This window comes from Pseudochaenichthys georgianus, chromosome 4 (genome assembly GCF_902827115.2).
Source record: "Pseudochaenichthys georgianus chromosome 4, fPseGeo1.2, whole genome shotgun sequence".
Taxonomy (NCBI): Eukaryota; Metazoa; Chordata; class Actinopteri; order Perciformes; family Channichthyidae; genus Pseudochaenichthys; species Pseudochaenichthys georgianus.
The window spans coordinates 35,376,638-35,403,249 of record NC_047506.1 but is presented as its reverse complement, the minus strand read 5'-3'; the positions used below and the strand labels follow the sequence as shown (position 1 = coordinate 35,403,249).

Genomic DNA, 26,612 nt, shown 5'->3' with positions numbered 1-26,612 from the left:
GGGAACCAAGCCCCTTTCTGACTCCCTGCTTGCCCTGCTCAAACCACGCCCATGTATTGACTCCGCCCTTTTTGGGATCTAAACTACACACACCTGTTTCGTGACTGCATCTTTCCTCTTGCGGTGAAACAGACATAAACAGACACCTGGCGAATTATTCATAACTTCCTCTGCGGCACTCCCTGCTACAGTAGGTGTCTTTTTGCCATGACGACACACACACATACACACACGCACGCACGCACCACACACACACACACACACACACACACACACACACGCACGCACACACACACACACACACACACACACACACACACACACACACACACACACACACACACACACACACACGGTTAAATAAACACTAGTCATCTTAAAAATAGATTAGAAAGCTTTGTTATATAAGTTCATTTTGTGATGACATACCTTTTCTAAGAAATGTTTGCATGATGAATTGACTGCCAATTAAAACTCGTGTAGTTGGATAGGCCTTGAGTTGCCCAATGTTGCCAACTTTTTCCAGCCCTTCCTCCAAAGCCACTCCCCCCCCCAAAAAAAATATCAATCAGAACGTAAACATAGCATTATGAAAAAAATGATCACATTGCTTTTTGGATACCCAGCTACCCAGCTGGTGCGTAAAAGTTCAGGAAGTGGCTAATGTTCTCTTTTTTCGAATGTGTATCATCTTCATGTCCACTGGCTTGTGTTGACTATTTTTTGTTTTCAATGAAAACGATCGTGTGATGGAGAAGGGAATATGACACTGCAGGCTCCACACGCACGCGCGCGCGCACACACACACACACACACACACACACACACACACACACACACACACACATCTGGAGCGTCAGTCGACCCACACCTGTCCCGCAGCTCGGCTCGGCTCCTGACAGCAGTCCGTCCCGCAGGAGCCGCGGCGCGCTGCTCCGTCTCTTTGTGTGTGTGCCTGACATGTCTCCAGCCATGAGGAGCCCCGGAGCCCGGGCTGCGCCACTATGGCCCGGGGTCTAGCCGAGGAGGCAGCACTGAGGTCCGCAGAGAACGGCTGTGTGTGGATTATTGTTGTTAATATTATTCCAGCCGCGGGACGCCAGCAGGAGCTCTACAAACTCCTCCATGATCGGGAGGGCGAGCAAACTCGGCAAAGGTAAGAGTAAAGAGGAGCACAGTGAGGAACAGAGCCAGAGATCAGGCTCTGAAGCGCATCGACTCCTATCCAAGGCACATTTTGTAATATATATGCTATAAATGCACAACTTAAAATGGTGTATACATAAATGACAATGCACTACATTTTAAAATTGTGACATGACATATATTTAAATTGTATTAAACAATATTTACCTTTTTAGATTGTAAACACATGTAACTAAAAAGTAAAGCCTCATTTATCAATTGCAAGGAATAGGATAAAATATGGTAAAAAAAGAAGAAGAAGAATGCACACAGTGAATGGTGAGATATTGAGTCATTGTGTTGATACAGCTTCAATATAAACTCTTATAAACTCTTAACAATCTCCTTATAAACTGGTAACGTTATCTACATCTCCTCACCAGATTGTTATACTATTGAAAAAAATACAATTGAAAGAGATTGAGTTTACCTAATTCAAATCTTTTTATAAACAGGTAACAATTCTCTTCAATGAAACGTTTTTTTTAAGATAGTTGTACAGTTTTATTTCGGAAGGTCATCATCTGCCATGGCAGCCTCCTTACCCTGGGTTATATCAACTGCACTTACATTTCATGTATACACAAATATGTTCATTTGTAAAATGCCTTATTATAACATTATTATTATTATTATTATTATTATTATATTATTATTATGATTTTTGTTGATCACTGAATTAGTAATTGTGGAAGGATATTGTATTTAGAAATTATGGATTTTTTCAAACTAAAGCCACATAAGCCTATCCTGTTTAATTCTCCTTTTCCTGCATGTTTTCCCTTTCCTTACAATGAAGAAAACACTGTGGTTTACCCAGTATTTTTAAAATGGTAGCTTTAACTGTTTCTCATTATATAACATTCTTCATTTTGTGAGAGAATGTAGATAACAACTCTGCCTCATGTTAAGAGGGATGTGTTATGAGATGGAAGTGGACAGCATTACACACTAAGACTTGTTGGACAGCTTCGGTGACTTGCTTCCCAGTCCAAGTGGCTATTTTAGGAACATCGCTGTAATGTGTTAAGGCAATATTTAACAGCTCTCTGTAGCTTTTGTTTGCAGATCAGAATCTATTTGATTATAAACTCTATCTTTATCTATATTTAAGAATATTAGATGTGGGAGGAATTTGACATACACTTGATAAGACCTCTTTTCACCCACCCACCCCATATGTTTTAACATTGAATCTAAAGTCTTGGTGTAATGTAGGAAAGCTTTCCTGGAAAATGCAGCTGACAGCTATCTGTGTTTTTAATTTACTTTTACTTTTATGTATGCACCATGACATCAAGTCAAATTCCTCGTACGTGTCAACCTACCTGGTAATAAACCTGTTTCTGATTGTTATTTCTGATTCTGACAGCTCTGAGCTTTCACCTTTTAGTTTATTGTTTTGGTATTATAAAAGGCAAACTTATTTGATGGTTTATGCATTATCATTATGATTGAAGCCCCTGACCGCAGCTGCTTTTATCTGTGACAAATCCACTGTAGCCTACTTCACCTGCACAACACCAAACAACAGTTTAGAGGCTGTCTAGGATCTGGTGAATGTTGCAGTAACAATTTGCCGGTGGACAAACTATTTATTTACTCGGCTCATTGTCCAATACGCATTTCCCCAGTAAATATAGCTATAACTCTTTTTGAACTGCCTCTTTTCAAAGAACCTGAGTCCAGTTACCCCTTCCACGTGTGCACTCTGCTGCACTCAAATACCACCCAGAGGGGCAAAGAGAATTTCAAGGGCAGGAAAATACCAAACTAACATAGCAATACATAATAGGGCCAATAGGTTGCTCTGCTAAATTGGCCAGCTGTTAGCTACAGTGAGCATTTGTTGTCTTCCAAAGATAACTTCCAAAAGCGCTTACACGAAAGTGATACTGGTTTCAAACCATCAAGGCAGATTTGTGTGAAAGTCCTCTAAATAGGACATATGTGATATTTTTCACACAACAGGAAAGCCCAATACTTATTTTCTTTTGGGTAAGTTTGTCTTCACACGAAGACCAATACAGGAAGTTAATGCTATCAACATGTACTGTAATGGCACATTTCCACTGCAGGGCCTCGCACAGCTTAGTACGGTATAGTTAGGCCTTGGTAGGCCAGGCTCACTTTATGCTGCGTTTCCATTACAATTTAGGAACTGGGGTAGTAACTATAGTAACGCAGAGCCGTGACGTCATCTTCAATGTGAAACACAAAACCATCATCAGCCGTTAGCTGTTAGCCCTCAGAGCTCACAGCTCCTCATATCTGTTCAGAAACTGGACAAAACTTAAACAAGTACAAACCACAGACTGCCTGTGTCATGGTGAATACAGTCCCTGGTTTATTTATGTCTGTAGAGGTCGTTGTTGTGAGTGTGGACGGTCGGAGCATATACTGCGTTAGCTTAGCCGATCTCCATTCAGAAAACACGCATTTTAAAAGGTGTTTCGCCTGCCCGCTGTTAGCAGCAGCTACTGGCAGAGTAGCATTATACTGTTTTATTAGAAAATGTGCTAATGATCAGGCTCAGAAACATTTTGTGCTTGTAAGCATCAGGCTGCTTTTAGAGTCAGATCTTAAAAGTCAAATAAAAGGAGACACTGAGAGTAAAATACTAGGAAGGGTTTTTCTGGTAGAAAACAATCTCAGCTCAACTTGAGTGGTTTACCAGGTTTTTCCAGACTGTTCTTGTTTTATTGACATTTGTTGTGGCAGATGAGTTTGAGTCTTTACTAAGATAATTTAGGAAATTAGTAGCTAGTGGTCCATATTTGTCTCATGGCAGGCTGTTCTTGATTTTTCCAGACCTGGCAAGTTGGCTGCCCCTTAGGACTGTGGAAGATTTATTAGGCCTAAATGAAAATAAATAAATCAAATATGATGAAGAACACAATACACATACTGTACTTATGTTATTTATTCAATCACTGTGACATATGTCTTCTAAAAAGTATGTTCCGTTACAAATAAATTGCATTGTTACCTACGTGTGGAAGGAAACATATGTTGTCCTGATGTTCTCCGGTGTACAAATCAAACAACAGCCCAGGCTTTGATTTTAATTCTGCATGAAAAATATATTTAAAACAATTCATTCACTAACAAAGATCAAAAATAGTTTTCCTTTTAAGATATGTTTATCATATAGTTATGACATAGTACAGTTAATGCATACATACAAAGACAACTCATATTGCACTGTGAATTATATTTCATTTAATGTCTTCTGTTTTCCTGTAGGCATTTTAAATCTTCTGTAAATGTCGTTCATACAGGCATTTGCTAAATGTTGACTTGTGAACAATGTGTGCAAATCGTTTTGGTATATGCCTCGGACGTAAGCACCTTCTGACCTTCTAAAACCGTATTCTGTCCAGCAAATTGAACAGAAATGGAGCCAAGTGGTGGCTGCTTTTACTATTTACTTTCATGTTCTGGTGTTTTTAGAGCAACTCAAATGTTGTTAACTCTCTGAAATGGAAAGACAGTTGGCTGAGAAAACAGCCTCTAATTGAAGCTCAATTCAATACAAAACTGTTTTCTGGACATTTCTCAAGTTCCGACAGGGTATGTTGGCCCAAATGTCTCTGTAGACATTATTACATTACATTTAGCTGACACTATTATCCAAAGCAACTTTTAATAAGTGCAATAAACCGTGAAGATAAAAACTCAGGACAGCAAAAAACCTGCACTATACTTCTTCAAAAAAGCCAAACCATTTAACTTCAGGTACATTAGTTTAAATTGAGCTAAAACCCTTAATGTTAACCCTAACCCTACACATTGTTTGTGTACTAGACTGGCCAAGGTGCAGTGTAAACAGGTGGGAGTGCAGTGGAAACAGGTGGGAGTGCAGTGGAAACAGGCGGGATACCAGATATGTAGTTTTTCTACAGTCTTGTTAACGGGGAGGCGTGTGGCACAGTGGGTTAGTGCATTGGTGTTGGGGCATGTCGTTGTGTCCCTGGGCAAGACACTTCACCCCAAATTGCTCCTGTGGGGATTGCACACTGTATTGAGTATGTAAGTCGCTTTGGATAAAAGCATCTAACAAGTAACATGTAATATATCAACGGGAACCTCGGCCCACCATTTTGCAGCAAAGTGTGTTTGAGGGAGTTGCAAGCTGTTTCTCCGATGGAGAGCTAAGTGAACATGGAACGTTCTGTGTGATAGGATGCCAGTGTTTGAGCACAGTCTGAGTTCAAGGGAAATAAGACTGACTTTGAGGCTCTGTGTATCACAATTTTGACTTTGTTAACAGAGGACATTCTGACTTCCATTCATCTTTCTATTTGGTTTCCCAGTGGGCCCGTAGGACAAATGAGAGATGGTAGTTTCATCGTCCACATCCTCCAGTCTTACACTTGGATACATCAGTGTAAAATGCAGTATTGTGTTCAAAAGGTAACAAGTTTTAGTTGGAGCTCCTGAACAGCTCACCTGGTAGAGCGGCCAATGTAACGGGGCTTGATTCGTCATGTTTCCCCGTGTTATATCTGTCTCTATAATTAAGGCCCTGGCAAATAGCTTTTTCGGAGTGGGACTAACAACGTTCTTTTCCCGATTTTTGAGTTAAAGTGAGTGAAGTGCGCCGCTACGCTTGGATGGCGATGGCGAGAAGTGCATGCATCTATGCTATATCTTCATGAAAAATAACTTGTGATTAATCATCGTCATGATTGAATCATATGTAATAATAATTATTATCCGTATTATTTTTATAATAGCCAACTTCCCCTGGCTTCCCTGTGTTTCGCTCCCTGGGGGATCTTAGGTGGATTTTAAGTGTTATGTTGATGTGTTTCCATCTCCAATAGGACTTGGACTGCTTGCATGCAGGTTTTCACGACAGTTAAGATTAAAGAGGTGTGTCTGTTGGCTTCTGTGTGAACTTCTGCACCCTTCAATTACACATACCACCTTAATTTGAATAAACCCCTCAAGACATTCAGTTCATGTGTAGCTTCGCAAAAGCATAGCTCTACTTTAGATGATCCAACAATGAAAATTCACAAACAATTATTTGCAGCTGCTAATAGCTCCATGAGTTATGCATTGCTTGCAACCATTTTCTCATTTCATTTCATTTCAAACCTTTATTTATACAGATAAAATCCCATTGAGATCATTGATCTCTTTTTCAAGGGACACCTGCTCAAGTAGTTCCACATGAAACATAAAAGCATAAACAGAACAACAAAAGGACATCATCCAGCATAATTTACATAATTATCCACATAAACAGGTACCAATAGCTTCTGATTGAGTAGCATCCAACCGAGCTTTAAAAACATTTAGTGGCACCAGATTGCTCAGTTTCCATTTAATTTGCAGACTATTCCAAGACAGAGGAGCTGCGCATCTAAAAGCTGTCTTCCCTAAGACAGTCCTAGCAGTTGGCACATTTAATAAAACCACAGCATTCGATCTCAGGCAGTAGCCAATTACAATTCTCCGTGAGATCAGGGAGCAGATATAAGATGGAAGTTTCCCTAAAAATGTACCAGTGACTGAGCCTCCGTACAGTTAGTGAAAGCAAACCAGCCCTTGCATACAGGGTACAGTGATGGGTTAATGCTTTACAGTTTGTCACAAATCTCAGTGCACTGTGATACGCAGCATCTAACTTGACCAGGCAATTGGCAGGTGCATTCATATAGACCAGATCCCCATAGTCCAGCACAGGTAAAAAGGTCACAGTGACTAGCCTTTTCCTGGCCTCAAGCGAGAAACAGGACTTGTTTCTGAAAAAGAACCCTAGCCTAACCCTCAGTTTTTTTAGCAGGTTATTGACATGAAGTTTAAAAGAGAGACAATCATCAAGCCAGATACCAAGGTATTTGTAACAGGCAACAACTTCAAGTTTTGTTCCTTGCGTAGTTACAATATCTAAAACAGGCTCTGGTGTCTTTTTTGCTTTTGAAAAGAGCATTACCTTGGTTTTATCCACATTTAAAAGAAGCTTTAGTTCAGAGAACTGAGTCTGAATAGTGTTAAAAACAGCCTGTAATTTAACAACAGCCTCTTTAATGGTGGGACCTGCACAATACATCACAGTGTCATCCGCATAAAAATGTAAAGTAGCTTCATCCACATTATCACCTACACTGTTAATATATATGGAGAATAAAAGTGGTCCTAAAACAGAACCTTGAGGAACACCATTAGAAATGTTTAACCACTCAGAAGACAGCCCATCAAAATGAACACATTGGGACCTTTCAGAGAGGTAGTTCACAAACCACCCCACTGCATGGCTGGATATGCCAATACTGAGTAGCCTCTGCTTTAAGATGCGATGATCAACGGTGTCAAATGCTTTGGAAAGGTCAATAAACAGAGCTGCACAACTCTGCTTATTATCTAAAATACTCGTAATGTCATTCACCACTTTCATTGTGGCAGTGATGGTGCTGTGTTTCTTTCTGAATCCTGACTGATGTTTAGACAGGATGTCATTTGTACATAAAAACTCCTTTACCTGTTCACTCACTAGGCGTTCAAGAACCTTAGCCAGAACTGACAATTTAGAGATTGGCCTATAGTTATTTAAAATAGTTGCCTCCCCTCCTTTCAGTAAAGGCAAGACATAAGCAGACTTCCATACTTTTGGAATTGTATTTGTGCTGAGGGAGAGGTTAAAAAGAGAAGTAAGAGGTGGAGCAATAAAGTCTGCAGCTATCTTTAAAAAGAAAGGTTCTAAGTTGTCCGGGCCAGCCGATTTCCTAGGATCTAGCTTAGATAAGGCTTCATGAACAACATCAACAGTAAAAGGGGTAAAACTGAAAGGGTTTTCCAGACCACGTTGTTCAGAGTCACAGACTGTGGTGTTTACAGAAGCAGAGTTAGAGACAGAATCAAATAGAGAACCACAGGACACAAAATGCTCATTAAAGCAATTTAGCATAGTAGCCCTGTCCGATATAGAGCCAGATGCTGTGGTAAGGCACGGAGGCAGCTCATTACGGATATCACCAGTGGATATCGATTTTATTGCTTTCCAAAATGTCCTAGGATTATTTAGGTTTTCTGTGGTAACTGACAAATAGTACTTAGACTTAGCACTTTTGACATTTGAAGTGAAGCTATTCCTTAGCTGCCTAAAACGCAGCCATTCTACCTCTGAGCCTGATTTCCTAGCCTTTGCCCAGGCCTTGTTTCTCTCATGAAGGAGACAAGACAGTTCAGCAGAAAACCAAGGATTGTCTCGTCCCTTTACTCTAAATTTACGCAGGGGTGCATGTCTATCAATGATCTCCATAAAACCAAGATAAAAATAAGACCATGCGGTTTCTACATCAGCACACAGATCGATTTTACCCCAATCAAAATCAAACCGATCATGCACAAAACCCTGCTCCACAAAATGTTTTATGTCTCTCTTGATGATAATGCGAGGTTTAACCTTTTGGACCTTAGTGTCCCTAATTGTGGCTACAACACAGTGATCGCTCAGATCATTTGCAAATACTCCCACAGATGAATATTTATGGGGAACATTAGTTAGAATGAGATCAATTAGGGAGGATTTATTAGGGGACTTAATGTTTGGGCGAGTAGGACTGTCTATAATCTGAGTAAAATTCAATGAGATACAAAGGTTTTTAAAATCCTCTGACACTGCAGTTAACTCATGTCTGATTTCACAAAAGACATTGCACTATTAGAATGCAAACGCATCCATAACTTTTGCAGCTAAGTGTTTGTCTTTGTTATGTCTTATTGCAATTATCCATAGTGTAAATGATACAGCAAAGAACCCAAGAACCCAGTCGGCCGAACTATGGCAGAAAAGCCACATTTCAGATTTAATATGCAATTTTCACTGGATAATCTAGGAAGAACCCCCTATAAAAGTGATTTAGTTACCACTCGGTGAAGAAGCTAATTTCATTGTAATAGGTCTAGCTCTTAGCGCTAATCTTTGTGTGTGTGTGTGTGTGTGTGTGTGTGTGTGTGTGTGTGTGTGTGTGTGTGTGTGTGTGTGTGTGTGTGTGTGTGTGTGTGTGTGTGTGTGTGTGTGTGTGTGTGTGTGTGTGTGTGTGTGTGTGTGTGTGTGTGTGTGTGTGTGTGTGTGTGTGTGTGTGTGTGTGTGTGTGTGTGTGTGTGTGTGTGTGTGTGGTTCTGTTACTCCTCATGGATATACACTATTTCTCCAGTTGTATGAAGCTTTTTCTAGAAACCTGATCAAGTACAGTCCCGGTTGCTAAATATCTGGGAGTGAAGGTATAATGTAGAAAAGTCATTAAAGTGACCTTTGGTATGGAACTCATTTCCTGCCATAACTCCACAAACAAACTAAACACGTTTTACAAATGCCCTGTGATTCACCAACAAACACAGTGTGGTTGCAAATACAAAACAGCATTTACAAACTAATGCATTTCTTTTGGAAGGACTGATGTATCTTCAAATCAATGAATACAAACCACAGTTGGTGACCTCCCGTCCAGATCACAAGTGTGTATCAGACACAATGTTCACTTGCACGTCTCTCGAAACAAATGTGAATTGATTTGGTCATAGCACCACATTCAGCACTACTCTCTGATCAACACACTCTCACTCCCTAAGCGTCCAGGAGCGACGTTTGGTCAGTGTCCGTGGCGTGCAGTTGTGACGCTCCTAGGCTCCTTCAGCGTCATAAAGGGACACAAATAGCTTTCAACTGATTGCAATGTATTCCCATCTGCGGCGGGATTTGACGCTCATGGAAGCACGGCATTCGTTTGTGTCGGCTGTCCTTAAAGGCAATGTGAGCGTCCATTCCCATTGGATAACGGAGAATTGTACACCCGGAAGTAAGTATTCCTCTTACTGTCGATTGATTTTTCAGTGATATCTGCACTACTCATCGACTAAAAAACACCAGATTATCCTTGTTAATTACACAACATTGATTGGTTTAAATTGTGTACAATGCTTTTGTATTTTTCCCCTTCGATTCGGAGAAACAAATATTTTTTCTGAGTAAAGGATGGCAGAAGACACTACACTACCCAGAATCCCCAGCTATCGTTTAGGACTATACCATGTGCTCTGTTTGACAAACCCGGTGATAGTCCTCAAGCTCTGTGATTGGAGAGTGTGCTCCGAGGGTTACGCCGAGCCTCGAACAGCACTTGAAATGGGATGGAACCACGGCAGACTGTCCAAAACTGGATTTGAACGGGTCCACCGCGTCCCCCCTCCCCCACCCCGTCCCCAGAACTACACACACTGGCTATTCTGTTTCGCAACATGTTCTCTATCTATGGCACGTCTCTACTGGGAGTTGTAGTTTTAAAAGATGTTTTCGTATTTCCCATAATAAGAAGTTGCCAGTATTAAACTGTGTACATCCCTGGAGGTTTAGGGGACAGGAAACACTCACATTTAAAACATATAATTAATAAATGGGTGAAAATTGCTTGTGCCCATAATGGGCAGCATTAATATATATACACACATGCCAGCTAAGGTCAGAAGAGCTTTATTTAACAGCTGGTCTTATGTTTGTGACCCCTGTTGTTAATTGATAACATTACATTACATTACATTAATTGATAAGCCTGAAACATACACTTGTCGAAGGTTCAGAGGCACATTTTGCAAATATGGCAGTAGCCATCGATCAGCTTAAGATAAGATATACTATAACATTTGCGTTACATCAGCATGTGTAACAGTTGTAAATATGCAGTTGTGTTTATTTGTAAATCATTTAGTATAATCACACAAATTCTGGGTTTTATATTGAACAATTCTGTGTTCTTTATTTATTGAGTGTTCAATACCTGACAAGGCCAGAGATGAAATATCTACATACATCTTATAAGAGTCTAATACATTATGTATAATATCAGTTAAAATAAGTGCTTCAACATAGTTAACATTGCTGGAGGTATGCACACATATTGATAGATGTCTTGTAATGCACTATTGAGGAACCTGCGAACCAAGTTTTTCATTCAATGCAGAACTACACCATAGTTGTGTAGGCCTATATGATATGTCAATAAACCTTAGAAAATCTTGAAATCTTGAAAGGGATGTGCAAAATAGTCATTATATACAGTCTTTAATTAACTATTAGTAGAGAATAACGAGTAATGAATATACTTTATAGGGATCGTATTAATATCTAATAATACAAATAATAATGAAATTCAATAACATGCTTTAACCACTAGGTGTCCCTTTATATCAGCTGTGCACCTTTATGGTGTAAATACAGCCTATCTACCAATTGGATCAAATATAAAAGTGAGCCGAATTAGTGTTGATACTGCAAGGAGACGTATTGTGTGAAAAGAAATGTAAGATGTTGTTTAATGGCTGATATATTTATGATCCACGTCACGTTTTCAGTTCCTCATGTTTGTCTAGAAGTCTTCTCATCAGGGCTCTATAAATACAGAACTACGGCAGATATGTAATATTTAATTCAGCCGAACCGTGTATTACAATGCCGTTATGTGATGACTTTCAAAGAGAAAAGCAAGCATACTCGGAATAAAGTATTATTTTATTTAAAAAAAATGTTTTCGGTCTGTTTCCGGTATTTGTTAATGACGATGTGCTGTGAGATGTGAGACTGGAATTGCACAGGGGAAAATAACGTATCTTTAGATGCGGATTTTCTTAAACTAATACGTTTGCGCTGTGGACCAACACTATACATGGACGGGGAAGGGGGTAGCAATAAAGATAACACCATTAAACAGTTACACAACATAACAGAAATAATATCGATAGCAGCGTCCTTAGCAACCACCTTGGTAACAATGAAAACGTCGCGATTTCCTGATGTAATCTTCGTAATAACTAGCAAACTAAAGATCATGTACATCCACTGCACACATAATCTGAAATAACAACTCATATTTCTCGCATCAAATGACATCAAAACGCATTTTAATGGCCAAACTGACTTTAAAATAGGCATTTTCCACCGAGAATAAAACGAAGTTCGGCCATGTTTTCTTTATCTGCAGGGAGAAATTTGAAGATCACGTGACATAGACGCCAGCCATCGGAATGAATGGTGAAAAAAAACGGGGTTTGTCAAACAGAGCACATGGTGTAGGCCAAACGATAGCTGGGGATTCTGGGTAGTGTAGTGTCTTCTGCCATCCTTTACTCAGAAAAAACATTTGTTTCTCCGAATCGAAGGGGAAAAATACAAAAGCATTGTACACAATTTAAACCAATCAATGTTGTGTAATTAACAAGGATAATCTGGTGTTTTTTAGTCGATGAGTAGTGCAGATATCACTGTAAAATCAATCGACAGTAAGAGGAATACTTACTTCCGGGTGTACAATTCTCCGTTATCCAATGGGAATGGACGCTCACATTGCCTTTAAGGGCAGCGGCATAAACGAATGCCGTGCTTCCATGAGCGTCAAATCCCGCCGCAGATGGGAATACATTGCAATCAGTTGAAAGCTATTTGTGTCCCTTTATGAAGCTGAAGGAGCCGAGGAGCGTCACAACTGGACGCCACGGACACTGACCAAACGTCGCTCCTGGACGCTTAGGGAGTGAGAGTGTGTTGCTCAGAGTTGGGTGTGTTATTTTTAATAATATTACTTTTGTCGGTAGGAGTAGTGTAACGCGCTACTTTTATAATTCAGTAATCACACTACAGTTACTAACATTGCCCCGACACGCGTTACTTCGTTACTTACTAAAATCAGTCATAATCGACCCTCAACAAACACCTGCAAAGAACACATGCTAAGGTGAAGCTAACGCACAGCTATTTGTTGTTTGTTTATATCACGTATTCTGTTCTTCTTCTCTGTTTTCTGGTTGTTGCCTGTTTTGAATGACGAATACACACTACCGCCGCCTGCTGGTAAGGAGAGTTATTGCCACTCACGCATGCGCAGTTCGTACGTGCTCGGCTGAAGTCTGGTTCCAGTGCAACACATGGCCAACACGCAGGAGAACACGCCGACGCAACAGCGTGAGCAGAGATATACTGCGCAAAATATACAGATAGCAGGAGACAGAGGACAGCCACGGTCAGATAGGAAAACATTCAGGATCTGGATCAGTCTAATGCGACAATGGAAACTGAACTAAAGAGAACATTTGAAACTTTATCAGTCTGCGTGATCTGCCTGCAGGGAGGGGCGGGCCGGCCCTGCGAGTAAAGTAACGAGTAAAGTAACGAGTAAAGTAACGAGTTACTTTATGTAGAGAGTAACGAAGTAGTGTAATATATTACTTTTTTTTAAAAAGTAATATGTAATATGTAATATATTACTTTTTTTTAGTAACGACCCCATCTCTGGTCTTGCTCTGATTGGTTCCAAGAAATAAACCTTCTTAGTGTGAAGCAGACGAAGCAGATCAAGATTCTTTGTTTTATAGCTAGATCTGCAATTGGTTCATTCTAAACTGCAGTAGCTGCATGCAGGCTGGACATGTGTGTGTCATTGCACGCATGTACGTCACACTCACAAACAGTCAGTGTTGTGTAATCTGATCCAGATCTCCAACTGTATCCTACTCTCCATCCATGTCTGGTTCATTGACAGAATTCTAGAGAGGCCTAGCTTTTTTGGAAACATAAAAAACCACAAGCACAGTTTAGTTTAGCTATCTTGTGTTGCTATTTTTGACATCCTGGTAGAGCTTTTAGTTATTAATGTGAGGATTCCACTCACAGCACAGAGACTTTCATTCTTACTCTTGTTTCCTGGTTGTAACTACTTTTTATTAGTGAACTTAAAGGTCTCTGTATGATATTATCATCCTTAATGCCCTTATATCAAATGTTAAAGGATTTAAAGATGTTGCATGTGTTGCCCTGCTCATTACTGCTTGAGAAACCTTTGATGAACTTCATTTTCGAGTCAATCCTGCATTATTTTAAAAACTATTACTTCTCTAAGGGGTGTTAAAAAAACAGAGAAGGATCAATCAACAATTACCAAAAAAGGAAAACTTACAGTACAAGTAGTGGTACATTTAGTGGCCACATGGTCTAATGATATTCCCAAACTTCTCAATTTGACCAAATGCATCATGAGTGGATTGTGGGGTGTTGAGAAGCATAACAAATATGTTGGTTTTTAGGTCTATCCAATATGTTGTTCTTTACTGTTCTTGAAGAGTTTAATTGTTGGAGGAGGGCCCTTAAACAGGTCATAATTATGTGCATTCACTTTTGTGTTATTGCTACAAGTATATTTCTATTTCCAAGCGATTCTTACACATACTGTATATACTGTAGTTTTCACCTTAGTATAATCCAAATAGCCGAGGGATTGTTGGTCTCATAATTTTTTTTTTATATATATATATATTCATATTTTTGTCCTACTGCCTGTGCTGCAGCACCTCTTTTCACCCTCTGTCTGAAACCAGAGCCCAGTCTGCTCTGATTGGTTAGCTGGCCAGCTCTGTGATTGGTCGGAAGAGATGTGTCTGGAATTTTTCGGGAATCATGTAAAATGTGTTGGAGCGCTAGCCAATAGCAGCACAGGTGTTAACGAGTGATGTCAACATGTTAAGGAAGAAAACAAACGAGTCCAATGGAGGCGTTTCAGGCAAAGGGGTTGTGTGTTTTGATAAATAATTTTGGATTTACTTTTCATTCTTAATATGGTTATGATACAACTCAATTTTGAAACATGTATGTATACCAGACACTGAAATGCTGCTGAAGTGTACCATCACAGTGAAGGAAAGCCGGAATTCCGCAAAGCATCAAAAAGACAAAACTGTCTTGAAATGAATGAGTTAAGAGAACAGTTTTTTTCTTTTTATCATTGTAAAAAATATTTTTTTTTTTTTTTAGATGGAAAAACCTGGTGGAGGCAGGACGTGTCGCCTCCCCAGCATCACCTGAAGAACTGGAAGGTGAGCATGTTCCCATCTGTCTGTTCTACAATCAACTGGCCAGAGACAAAGTGGTCAGTCAGTTCAAAGAAAAATGACAACATACCAGTTTGGGGTTCAATTCAATAAACAAATGATACTTTTTCACATGAAATGCTTAATTATAACGCTGAGATTTCCATACATTCAATTCATGTTAGTCCTCATGTTGAAGTTTATAGCCTTTTGCTTGTTAGTGAAAGACTGTATGAGAATCAGAGAGAGAGAGGTAACCAATAGGATTGCTAGGATATGTGTTTCACTAACAGACCGTTTCCACTACACTGACCATCTGATCTGGGCCTTCAGTTCCTGCCTGACACTGTAGAGAAACTCATTTCATAAGTGATGTTAAATATTAAAGTCACCTGCACAAAGGGAGGGTGTCACGTGTCAATTAAGTAATTAAAGAGGTGCAGGTGTTGGCTGCAGGTATCCAGACAGGGAACCCAGGTGCATGTCCATGTTGAAGATGATGTAACAGGATCAGCTTTCGGTTTCCACAATATTTATTACGCTGTATATCACTCAATCAAATGCAAACACCAAAAAAGATGCATGACTGTCAGTGTGGTCATTGGTAAGTGACCGCAAATAAAAGGGGTTCATGTCATGCTAATTTTCAGGTTCATATTTGTATGTTGTGCCTCTACTGCGACATGTCTCCTTGCTTTAATGTTCACAAAAGCTCTTTATTTTTCTCACACTGCCTGTGCTGCAGCACCTCTTTTCACCCTCTGTCTGAAACCAGAGCCCAGTCTGCTCTGATTGGTTAGCTGGCCGGCTCTGTTGTTATTGCTCAACCGATTAGAGGTGATCACGTACAATGTGTTGGAGCGCTAGCCAATAGAAGCTTGAGTGTTACAAATTCATGTCAATATGTTATGGAAGTAAACAAAGGAGTCCGAGGGGGCGGGGGGGGGGGAGTGTGTTGCAGACCATTTACATGCACATAAACCTTTTAACACATTACAGGACAGGGAAAACCCTAAATATCATAATAGGGCCCCTTTCAGCTGAAATATATCCACATTACTAGATGACTGCCAATATTTTGTTTTAAACATTCATGGAATAATTCCCGACTGCACTATGTATGCATTTGTTCGAGTGAATTCACTTGTTTTGTTAGTATTTCATAAACATGCCCAAGTACTGCACTGCTGCCTTAATGTGCCAAGAAATGGAGCAATACACCAACTCAAGCAAATGTGGATAATTCATATATTTTCAAAAATGCTGTGAAAATGAAGATAAGACATTTGTGAGAAAGTTTTTTAGAGAGTTGTATTTAATTATAACAAGTCTTATGACTCATCTGTGGTAATGAATGTAATGATTAAGCATTTAGTCAATGGGAGCTTGGCTAGCTTTCTGCCCTCCCTCCATCTGTCTCGGGCGTGGGGAGAAACCTTTATATATACAGTCTATGGGAGAAACGGATTACATGTAAAGGGATGACATCATCAGGATTAAGAAAAAGCTACCTGTATTCCCTTTCACAGATTTCTTACAGATTTCTTACAGTAATGGTGTGTTCCTTGATGTTCTCAGATGATGCTGTGGGTGCTGGCATCATTGCTGACACTGGTGGAGGATGTGTTTTCTGAGGAGGACAATAAAGAGTCCGACCTCCAGCATGTCCTCAGGCTCCCCTCCGTGTCTCCTGCTAAGGACCTGGACCGGGGCAACAGGGGCCACATATCCTGGCCTGGAGCCCTTGGCAAGTATTTCAATGACTTTTATCATTGATAACCTTAATATTACATCTCATTTGGAAGGGTCAGGGTCAGGGTTAGGGATTTATTAACAAAAAGCCGTTCTGAACAAGGTAAACCATAAATTAGTAGAGTAAAGACTTCTTGGTCATATCATTTGGGAACTCTGTAAATATCAGGCCTACATTAAGAAGGGGACAGTGGAATGGTCTGATATATTTTCCTAAAATGTCTGTCCATTTTGAGCTTTATCAACTACCCTTTTCCCAAATAGTTAAACATATTTGGCATTCTTTAGTATGTTGGAAACTTTTTAAGACACTTCTTTTGGTAACATAAAATGCTTCTTATGCTAATACATACAGTACAGTACGTCACATTGGCTGCCTGCAGGTATACACTGCTTGGCTTCTTTAACCTTTGGAGAGGCACTCTTCATTGCCATCCATTATATTAACATTACTCAATTTTTTGTGCTACTAAAAACGCTGAAAACAAAACTTAATAAATCTAAAGTAGAGATCATAAAATAGCAGTGTGTCACTCCTAGATGAGTAATGTAGCCTCTGGAAATGTGCCTCGTAATTTTGAACGCTCAGTTTGGCCCTGGTCAATTGAGCAAGGGCCCCAACAGGGTACAAATAATCAATCCAATGTGCAAGGTTTCTGTCCCGCATCATTGTCCTGTTTTTCACAGCTACCAGAGCATGTTATAAATAAAAAACGAGAACTAGAATAGTTCACTCAGAATAGTGTAGATCTTCACCAGGTGCGACCTCTTCTGAAATGTTGATAGAATGAATTCAAACCACAGTTGGTGACCTCCTGTCTAGACACTAGACTATATGGCGTATTTTACACAATATATAATAAAACAGGGTTTGAAATTGTAGTACACTGTTGACGAACAAAAATACAATTGACCGAACACATGATCTGCCTTGGGGGAGATAAATGTTTTAAAGGTGCCCTTCTGTGTTAATTTTCAAAACATCTCATCATCTACTGTGTGGGCCCTATTTTGCAAATGTTCAGGTTCATATTTGTATCTAGTGTCTCTACTGTGACATGTCACCATGCTTTAATGTTCAAAAAGCCCTTTATTTTTCTCATACTGCCTCTTTTCACCCTCTGTCTGAAACCAGAGCCCAGTCTGCTCTGATTGGTTAGCTGGCCGGATCTGTTGTGATTGGTGAACCCCTTAGAGATGTCCTGCCCCTTAACCCCCCCCCCCCCATAATCATGTACAATGTGAAGAAATGCTAGCCAATAAAAGGGAGTGTTACATAGTGATGTCACTATGTTAGGGAGGTAAGCAAAGGAGTGCAATCAAGGCTTTTCACAGGCAGTGTGTGGGAGAGAAACTCTCTCTGGAGGGGGGACTTTGGTGTTTTAGCCTTTGCAGACCATTTACCAAAAACCTATAAAGCACACTACAATTCAATTCAAAACCTTTATTTATCCAGGTAAAATCCCATTGAGATCAATGATCTCTTTTTAAGGGAGACCTGCAGCAGTAGGTTCCACAAGAAGACACAAAAACATAAACAACAGAACAACAAAAGGACATCATACAGCAAAATGTACAGGGATTACAATTTACATATCTAACCACATGAGCAGGTACCAACAGCATCTGATTGTGTAGCATCCAACCGAGCTTTAAAAACATGTAGTGGTGTAATGTGTATAGGGCCTCTTTAAAGTCAGCCCATCTCAGACTTTATTTATTTGACTGTGTTATTATTGAATCAGGTTAAAAGTGGTTACTTTGATTATTACTTTTATCGAGCTGTTTTAACAATTTGTAATTTCTTTATTCAATATGCATTTTTAATCTTTGTTATTATTAAAAAAAAATAGAATAATAGTCCATTCATTGCTGTCAAAGGGTTCAAATGGCAGACATAAGTAAAAGGTAGCAATACAAATGACGTCTATAAACGGGTCTATAATTATATAAAGGAATCACACTGCAGGGTACGTTACTTACTTTACTGATGACGATCCAGTATCTGAAGGGACATTCTCCCCCAAGACATTAAGAAGTTAAAGAATGAAAAAGAGGCACAAAGGGTTTCTGTACACTTCACTGCACATCTCAATCACTGACAGTGACTTTATTTTTGTGATGATTTCTTGAAAACATATTTAGTTTCTCTTTCTAAAACTATATTGAGGCAAGTTAGACTTGACTGCCTGAACATTGCCCAATTCAATTGTAACATTGAATACTTTTGTAATTACATGAAATAGTGCAACCGTGTGGCATGTTTAAACATGGCTGAATATGTACCACTTCTCCGGGGGAATATTCCTATGCATTTTTCTGTTCTTTCTTTTTTTTCTCGTGATACAAATGTTCTTTTCGTAAACATCAAGGCATGAACTGACAAGCACCGATGCTGCTGTGAATGAGCGTTCAATAGAGATAGGAACCTTTCCCTAGGGACAATACTGCACAGACATTCAGAGACAGTGCAGTCTGGGAGTATACGTCAAACATGCGGGCCTGTCTGCCAAGTGGACTGAGGAACTTTGATGAGTTTGTTTGAAAAGTTCTTGCAAACTGAGAAAGCTCCTGTTGGAGTTCAGCCAGCTCCCCTGCCATACTGGTAATGACCCCGCATAGTGACAGTTGTACATGTTGCAGCGGCCATGTGTGCTTTTAATTTAATCACACATGCTCGCCTCGGCTAGCTCATAAAACTAATCCAAAACATAAAGTTAAGTGTGAGAAGCTTTTCACCTTTCAGTCTCTAAAGGCCAGGGCAGACATCTGGAGACTTTGAGAGGAATGGAGCCTGAATTTCCTTGCAAACATTTCCAAGAAATAATCACAAAGCTGCATGAAGCTGCTTTTACAGAGCTTTACGAACTCCTGAGCCAAGAGAAAGGTTTACTCAGTTAGCTGGCATCTTGTTTCTGAATCTATTTTCTCACCCTGTCTGTAATGATTCATTTAGAGGCAAGTGAATGTGAAAGACAATATTTATCATGACGTCGGAGTGTGAACAAATTATATTAGATTAAATCAATTAGTATAATGTTATTACTTTCATTTTTAAATAAGATTAACTTGAACATTGCGTTCAAATAAACTTAATTTTGTATGTATTAATTGCATTTCTTATAGCAAATTAAATATATTTGAAACAAAATAATTAATACAAATATAAAACATAATATAAAACATTTAAAACATAATAAATATAAATTCAACAAAAAGTAACATCAATTATAAAATGTATATATATATATATATATATATATAAAAGAAATCATCTGAGATTGGTTTTTGTTTGTGCAAAAAGGTTCCACAGACTTGATGACATCAAAGTCCTCAAGCGCTGTGAACCAATCACAATGGTAGAGGGTACAAGCTGTCATGTCTGCCTTTCCTGAAGTGATGATGCTCATTAGGTGCAACGTTAAACCAACTAGGAGCAGGACTCTAACTTACTGTATCTCACACTTAAGCTTTAAAAGGCTTTGACAATGACCATTACAACAACACTTTGTCCCAAAGTTAGGAATAATACATCCTTTATTTTTAATTACTCAGCAAGCTTTCAACTTATTTTACAAACTTTAAAACAAGCCCTGATTCCAAACGCTTTACTCAGTGTCTGTGATTCCTGGTTGTCGCTCTCATACAGAAATAAAAACTCAGCTTTCCATCATGTAGTTATCAGCATACAATCAGGTGAGGGAGATTAACCAATCAGAGTACAGTTGACATGCCACATGTGTTTAAATACACCAGGAATTTCTGAGCTGAGTAGAGATCCAATCACAACTTTTTAACAGATGGCTAAGTGAATTAAAGTGATACAAGATGTCTTTGTGAACTTTTGATACCTTGTGCTGGAGTAGCCCATAAAACAGGAAGCAATTGCATTAATCAGAATGAAGGTATTCTTATTCTGATAAACCATTGCCATAAACCAGGAGGCAAATTATTGCTGGGCAAGTTGTGGTGGTGCAGTGATGACGTTTCTTTTGTGGGGCGACGTGGAAGTTAGCATCGGCAGGGCTCTCTTGACCAAAAGCAATTGGATTTTTGAATATAGCAGAAAATAAGATCTGTGACCAACACACTTTTATTATAATTACATATTTTGGTTAGCAGGATAATATCCACAAATGAACACCGCTATACATATTTGAAGCATAAAGGCGGCCAGAAGTAACAAGCCTGTTAGGTTACAAACAAACTACGTCATGGTCGCATTAACTCATATAACAACCGCTATGCTAAATGTGGCTAATGCTCGGCGTTTAGCAGTTGCATATCGTTTTTGGTCAAACCAGCCAGACTCATAGAAGCTTTCGACTTCCAAAGGGGGATATTTACTAATGTATTTGAAGTTGTAGAAAAAAAGATAATTGATTCAGGTGTCCCACCAAAACACGGTTCAAATTTTGACTATGGGAAGAGGGAAGTTGTGAAATGCTAACTCACAGAAAATGTTTATGTTGGGAATCAAATAACTAAATATATATGTCTTATCTGTGTATTATTTTATTGTAGAAGACTGGTCACTAATGCAAGATGGGGAAATCCAGCAGAGCAGATGGCGGCGAGCCTACCGTGACCCAGATTTGCCCAGAACGTCAAGGAGAAACCGCAAGAAGACCAAGATCAGTCACGACTGCCATTTGGAGAGGAAGGAGATGCGTGTGCGGGATCTGGGTCTTGGCTACGACTCGGACGAAATAATCCTCTTTAAGTACTGTGTTGGGACATGCCACAGCTCCCGCAAGAACTATGATCTGGTCGTGAAGGCTTTGATGGAAAATGGGAGCATCTCTGGGAAGAAGGTTAGCAGCCACCCATGCTGTCGGCCGACCCGGTATGAGACTGTGTCCTTTATGGATGAACAGACTACCTGGCAGACCATCAGGTGGCTCTCAGCGGCCAACTGCAGCTGTTTTAGCTGATAGTAGGGAACATCTATCACAAGCACAGAAAAGCTTTGTTAAGCTAAAGAGCAGCATGCTGGAAGCACTGGTGTCTGAAGTGGGTGACCAAACCCTGATCCAGCAGCGTGGGCATGGGTTTGGATCCTCAAGGCAGCGGCCATGGTCTTCACTCCATGAATAGCACAAGCAGGCTAACTGGATTTGTGCCACAAGCCTGGGGCTGAGCAGGGTTTGTTTTAATGCCACTAGCAAGAAGAGCAGAGGAAGAAACTATCAGTGCTGTTCCGGTCCATAATGGACTATATGTTGTTTCCTTGAAGGCCTATGGCAGCCATGTTGAAGGTCTTTAGCTCTTAGAAGCTAACCATATCTCTAAGTATGCAGCTTGGCTAACAAGAATTCAGTACGGTCAACTGTCTGACTGGAAGCTTTACAGTCTTTTTTCTGTTAGGCAGAAAATGCTTACCAGCTAGGAAGCGAAAACATTAGCTGGTCCTCATGTAGCCGCTAGTGTTAGATGATGCTAACTGCATACAGGCAATGGTGGCTGAAACATATTCCAGCAGTTATGAAGGGGAACATTTTTCCTAATGTGTTCACAAGATTTATTTTCAGCAAATTAAATAACACATTTCAAACTTTATTATTTAATTCATGTTGAATATGATACAACTTTAAGCATAAAACCTGAAACCAAATAGCTATTCACTTATCCAAATCCAAAAACTGTAAAAATGTAGGAAAGGCAGCCTATTTAGATTACAGCTTTAATGTTAATGTTTAAGAAGAGATAAACGTGGTGCCTAAACACCATCCAAAAGCATCAGTTAAGCAACACCATTTTAATTCAAGGCAAGAGTGATCGTTATGCTTTCCTGTTTTAAAACATCACCTTTTATATTGTATGCATAATTCTATGGAGAAAACTTAATAATGTATAACTATTGAAGTAGTATTGGCACGCAGCACGTTTTGGCAAAACTATATCCCCTTCATTTCCCCTGCTGCTAAGGCCTAAAAAATGTTTGCAATACAACAATCCAATGGCTGCCCAACCGTAAAATATAATTGGAACAAACAAGTTTCCTTAATTAAATTAATATTGAAATACATTTTAAGATGAAGGTGTTTCATAGATTTACATATGGTTTTATTCATCAGCTTCAAAGCGTAACACTCAATAATTTGTTCATGTCACAGTATCAATGTATCTAAAAAAACATGTTTGCCTTACCAGACCAATATTTCAGTTTGAACACCACTGACTAATTCATCCTTATCCATTGGCTCTACTCTATACTTATCAATTGACTCTAAAGCATGGTTAAAATATTTATCTTTTTCTTACATGGTTATTTTATAGACAAGGGTATTATCATTTATTTGCCAAAACCAGTTATCTACTGAACCTCCAAGATGGAGAGAATGATGATTTCTGGACATGTGTAAATCAACTGCGAAGCCTCTATTTAACAAAGACAATTTCATGAACAGCCTAAAATCTAAAACCAGTTTAAAGACCAACAACTTTGATGTGAAGACATGCTTATAAGAAGTAAGAACCTTTTATAAGTATTTATGTTTTCTTTTGTAAATACAATGGTCTTCATAAGACCAACATTTCCTCTCACCATGTGATACCTTCCAGGGCAGCTAACATCCATCTGGTCAAGGAAAAGTCATTATCATTCAGTAAGAGTCGTTACAGCAACTATAGTAAAACTTCAAATGTCCTAAAAAAAATGTCTTACCCTCACAAGCACAATTCAAGTTTCAAAATACAAAAATATTTAGCTTTGTTTATTTTAGTGCATGACATTCATAAAGCATTACATGACCCCATCGGCTTTCTAAATCCAGCAGATCAGATCACAACATGCTGTTCTCTAGCTAACATAAGCTAATTGTAAATGCCACAGCAGCTCAGGAGGACCTAAAAGCACAGCTTGTTTACATCTCTGTCAACAGTCTATTGTAGGATGCCAACACAAATATAGTCATGAGGCAGCCATCAATCGCAGTGACAGCTTTTCACCACGCGGTCTATTTTCAGATCAGGTGCGACATGATCCCAGTCACAACCATCAGACCTGTACATCAAACAAAATAAGTGCTAGAAATCAGTTTGAATGTGATTTCTACTGCTGGCATATCACAGATTATCACACATGATATACAACATGGTCACATCTCATACAGTTTCTACATATTATTTCAGAAAGTTGTGTCCAGAGAAGCTAATTAGACTGTGGCATTTATCATCACTAACATTATTTCACACAAAGCTCAGCATTATAAGCATTTTTCCAGTATTTCTACGTCTGAAAAAATTGGGATGTTTACAATTTAGCATCACAAATCTTATGTTATAATATTTTATATGTGCATGCAGGTGCTCTAAAACATTCATATTTCATACACATTGATTTTTTGTTCAGCTCTATCGAAAATAGTTTAACAATATCCGAGTGAAGCATTAAATGATAGGCAGTCTGTATCTCTGCAGTGTGTTTGCACAGATAACATTGGAATAACAAAGCACCTCCGCATGTGGTATTACTATAGTTGGTTTTGCCCCACACTACTCAGCTCACTGTAATCCTTCCAACTTTGCTGTGTTTTGTTATTGGAGATAATCTGCAGAATGCTTACAGCCAAGCTTGCACGCATTCTCACATTTGCTTCCAATTACACCAACTTATGTTTAATGTTTTTTTATGACAGCAAATAAAGGTTGTACAGTTTGGAAGCAAAACAGACAAATATCCAAACACAATCCTTTTGGACCAGCTCATTGTCATGTATCAGCCTATAGTCATACTTTAAAAAGACTGTGTCGAAGATAACAAAACAGCTTCTACTTACTAAAGGGTCAATGGTTACACATTTGACAGAGCTAGACAAATGTTTTTCTCTTTGCTTCGTGCTAAGATTAGATGAACATGAACAATGGGTGCTTCTCATTTATCTCAAATGTCTACACATTTTTCTTACTCGTATTTTATTTATCACATCTTAGTTTCTTCCATTTAAGACATAAGAAAGGGATGCAGGAACATATGTGAGTGCAGACAAATGGAGACAACTTGTGTTAGTATTTTCTATTATACCTTCTTTTTCTACCCCCTACTGTACATCACTACTGTCTCTGCATGTTTCCACATACATCGAAAACAGTTGAAAAAGCTATGCACATTAATTAAAAACAGCTATTCTGCATTGATTTTGTGAACAATTCAGATTTTATATCTCATATCAAAATACATGTTATGCCTGACGCAGGGATCTCAGCCTCATAGAAAACCATATTTAATCAAATAATTGAATCAGCAATCTGACGATGGTTATAATAGTTTTTTTTATGCTTCCTTTAAGCGTATAGTTACAATCACAACATGTAATGGCAAATCTGATTTACTGAGATCCGAAGTGAGATATCATCTGTGTTGAATCTGCCCCAGTTAACTACAGTAATGGGCAGCTTCATTGCTCTTCCAAACAAAAATAATAGAAACAAATTAATTTCATCTCAAACGTGGACAGAGGAGTGAGGAGACATGAAACAAGGCAAAAGAGAAGCACCCTTAAGAGATTAGACTATGAGCACATTTCTGACAATGGCGGACTGTCCCTTTAAAAGCTAAAGTGTCCCTGACCCAGACAAAGGAGCTGTTTAAAATAGATTCCCTCATTATGCATACTGTACCAATGGAGTGTACTCAAGTAGCCCTGGAAATAAAAGCGTTTATATTGAGTGTGCTTTGCACTCAGTGTCTGAATGTCTGATGCAGATATCAGGAGACATCATTTCTGAGGCCTTCAGTCGCTGTTTATGTCAAACTGCTCTGTACATGTCTGGTAGATGCTATGCATCATGTTCCCTTGATGTACATAAGAGTATTTATTGTTTAAATTATTTTATTTATTCCTTACTTGCATTAAAGCTGTTCTGATGATGTTTATTATTCATGAAGTAGCCATGTGTATTATTTCAGGAAGAGAATAACACTAGCACAACACACGAGTCCCAAGGTCCATTCAACAACTGAGGAAGACAGGAGTGTGCCACTCGTATAATATGTTTGACATATACATTATTACAATAATTGTCTAAATGTAAAGAGTTTACTCTCCATCACGCAACTTGCTAATCAGAGCCCTTGTTGCTGTGTGGATTGTGTAATATTAAGCACCACGTCACCACATCTTTAAATAAAAGAGGACCTTATTTTAACTGGGGAAAAAAATCACAAATTACAAATGTAAATGTTAAAGCAGGTAAAAGATTAACTGTTAGACAAACTATGACCTAGTATACATCTAATACTAGATCATTTATATCAATTGAATTAGGTAAATTACCATCACATTTTGCAAAAGTCTAAAATGATCATTTGTTGGCACACTCAATACCTGTGATATAAAGAGAACTAACCAATTTACTGAAGTAATTCATTATCCTACATTACAACAACCTAAAATGATATGACACCACATCCAGAATAGAAATATAGGCCTAACACATGCTAATGATACCTTATGATCCCCAGTGAGGAAGGCTTCAAATGAAGTGTGACTGAGAAAGGGTTCAGCAACAGGTGTGGACTTGTGGACTTGTTTCTCTCAAGAACCAGGGATACACTTCTTTGACACTACCACTCTCTTGCAGTATGTCCTTACACACTAATAACAATTATCCTTTGGGAAAATGTCTGGTCCTCACCCAACAGATTGCAGTTAAAAATAAATGTGATAAATATAAGAAATGGGAATAGTCTTCATATATGTTGTGTTAATGTATTATCTTGAATATATTCTGAATTGTTGACAATGTATTGTAAAATGCCTTCTGAACACTATTTTTGTACATTATAAATAATAAAACATTCTAACAAC

General features: G+C 38.9%; 1 protein-coding gene across 1 annotated transcript; it reads left to right on the top strand.

Moving 5' to 3' along the window:
* The first annotated feature begins 893 nt into the window (after positions 1-893).
* LOC117445101 (artemin) lies at positions 894-26,612 on the top strand. The gene is made up of 4 exons (XM_034080513.1): positions 894-1,156; positions 14,993-15,054; positions 16,627-16,795; positions 21,325-26,612. The coding sequence occupies exons 1-4, from the start codon at positions 1,126-1,128 to the stop codon at positions 21,732-21,734; spliced, it is 672 nt and encodes a 223-aa protein (XP_033936404.1). The 5' UTR covers positions 894-1,125; the 3' UTR covers positions 21,735-26,612.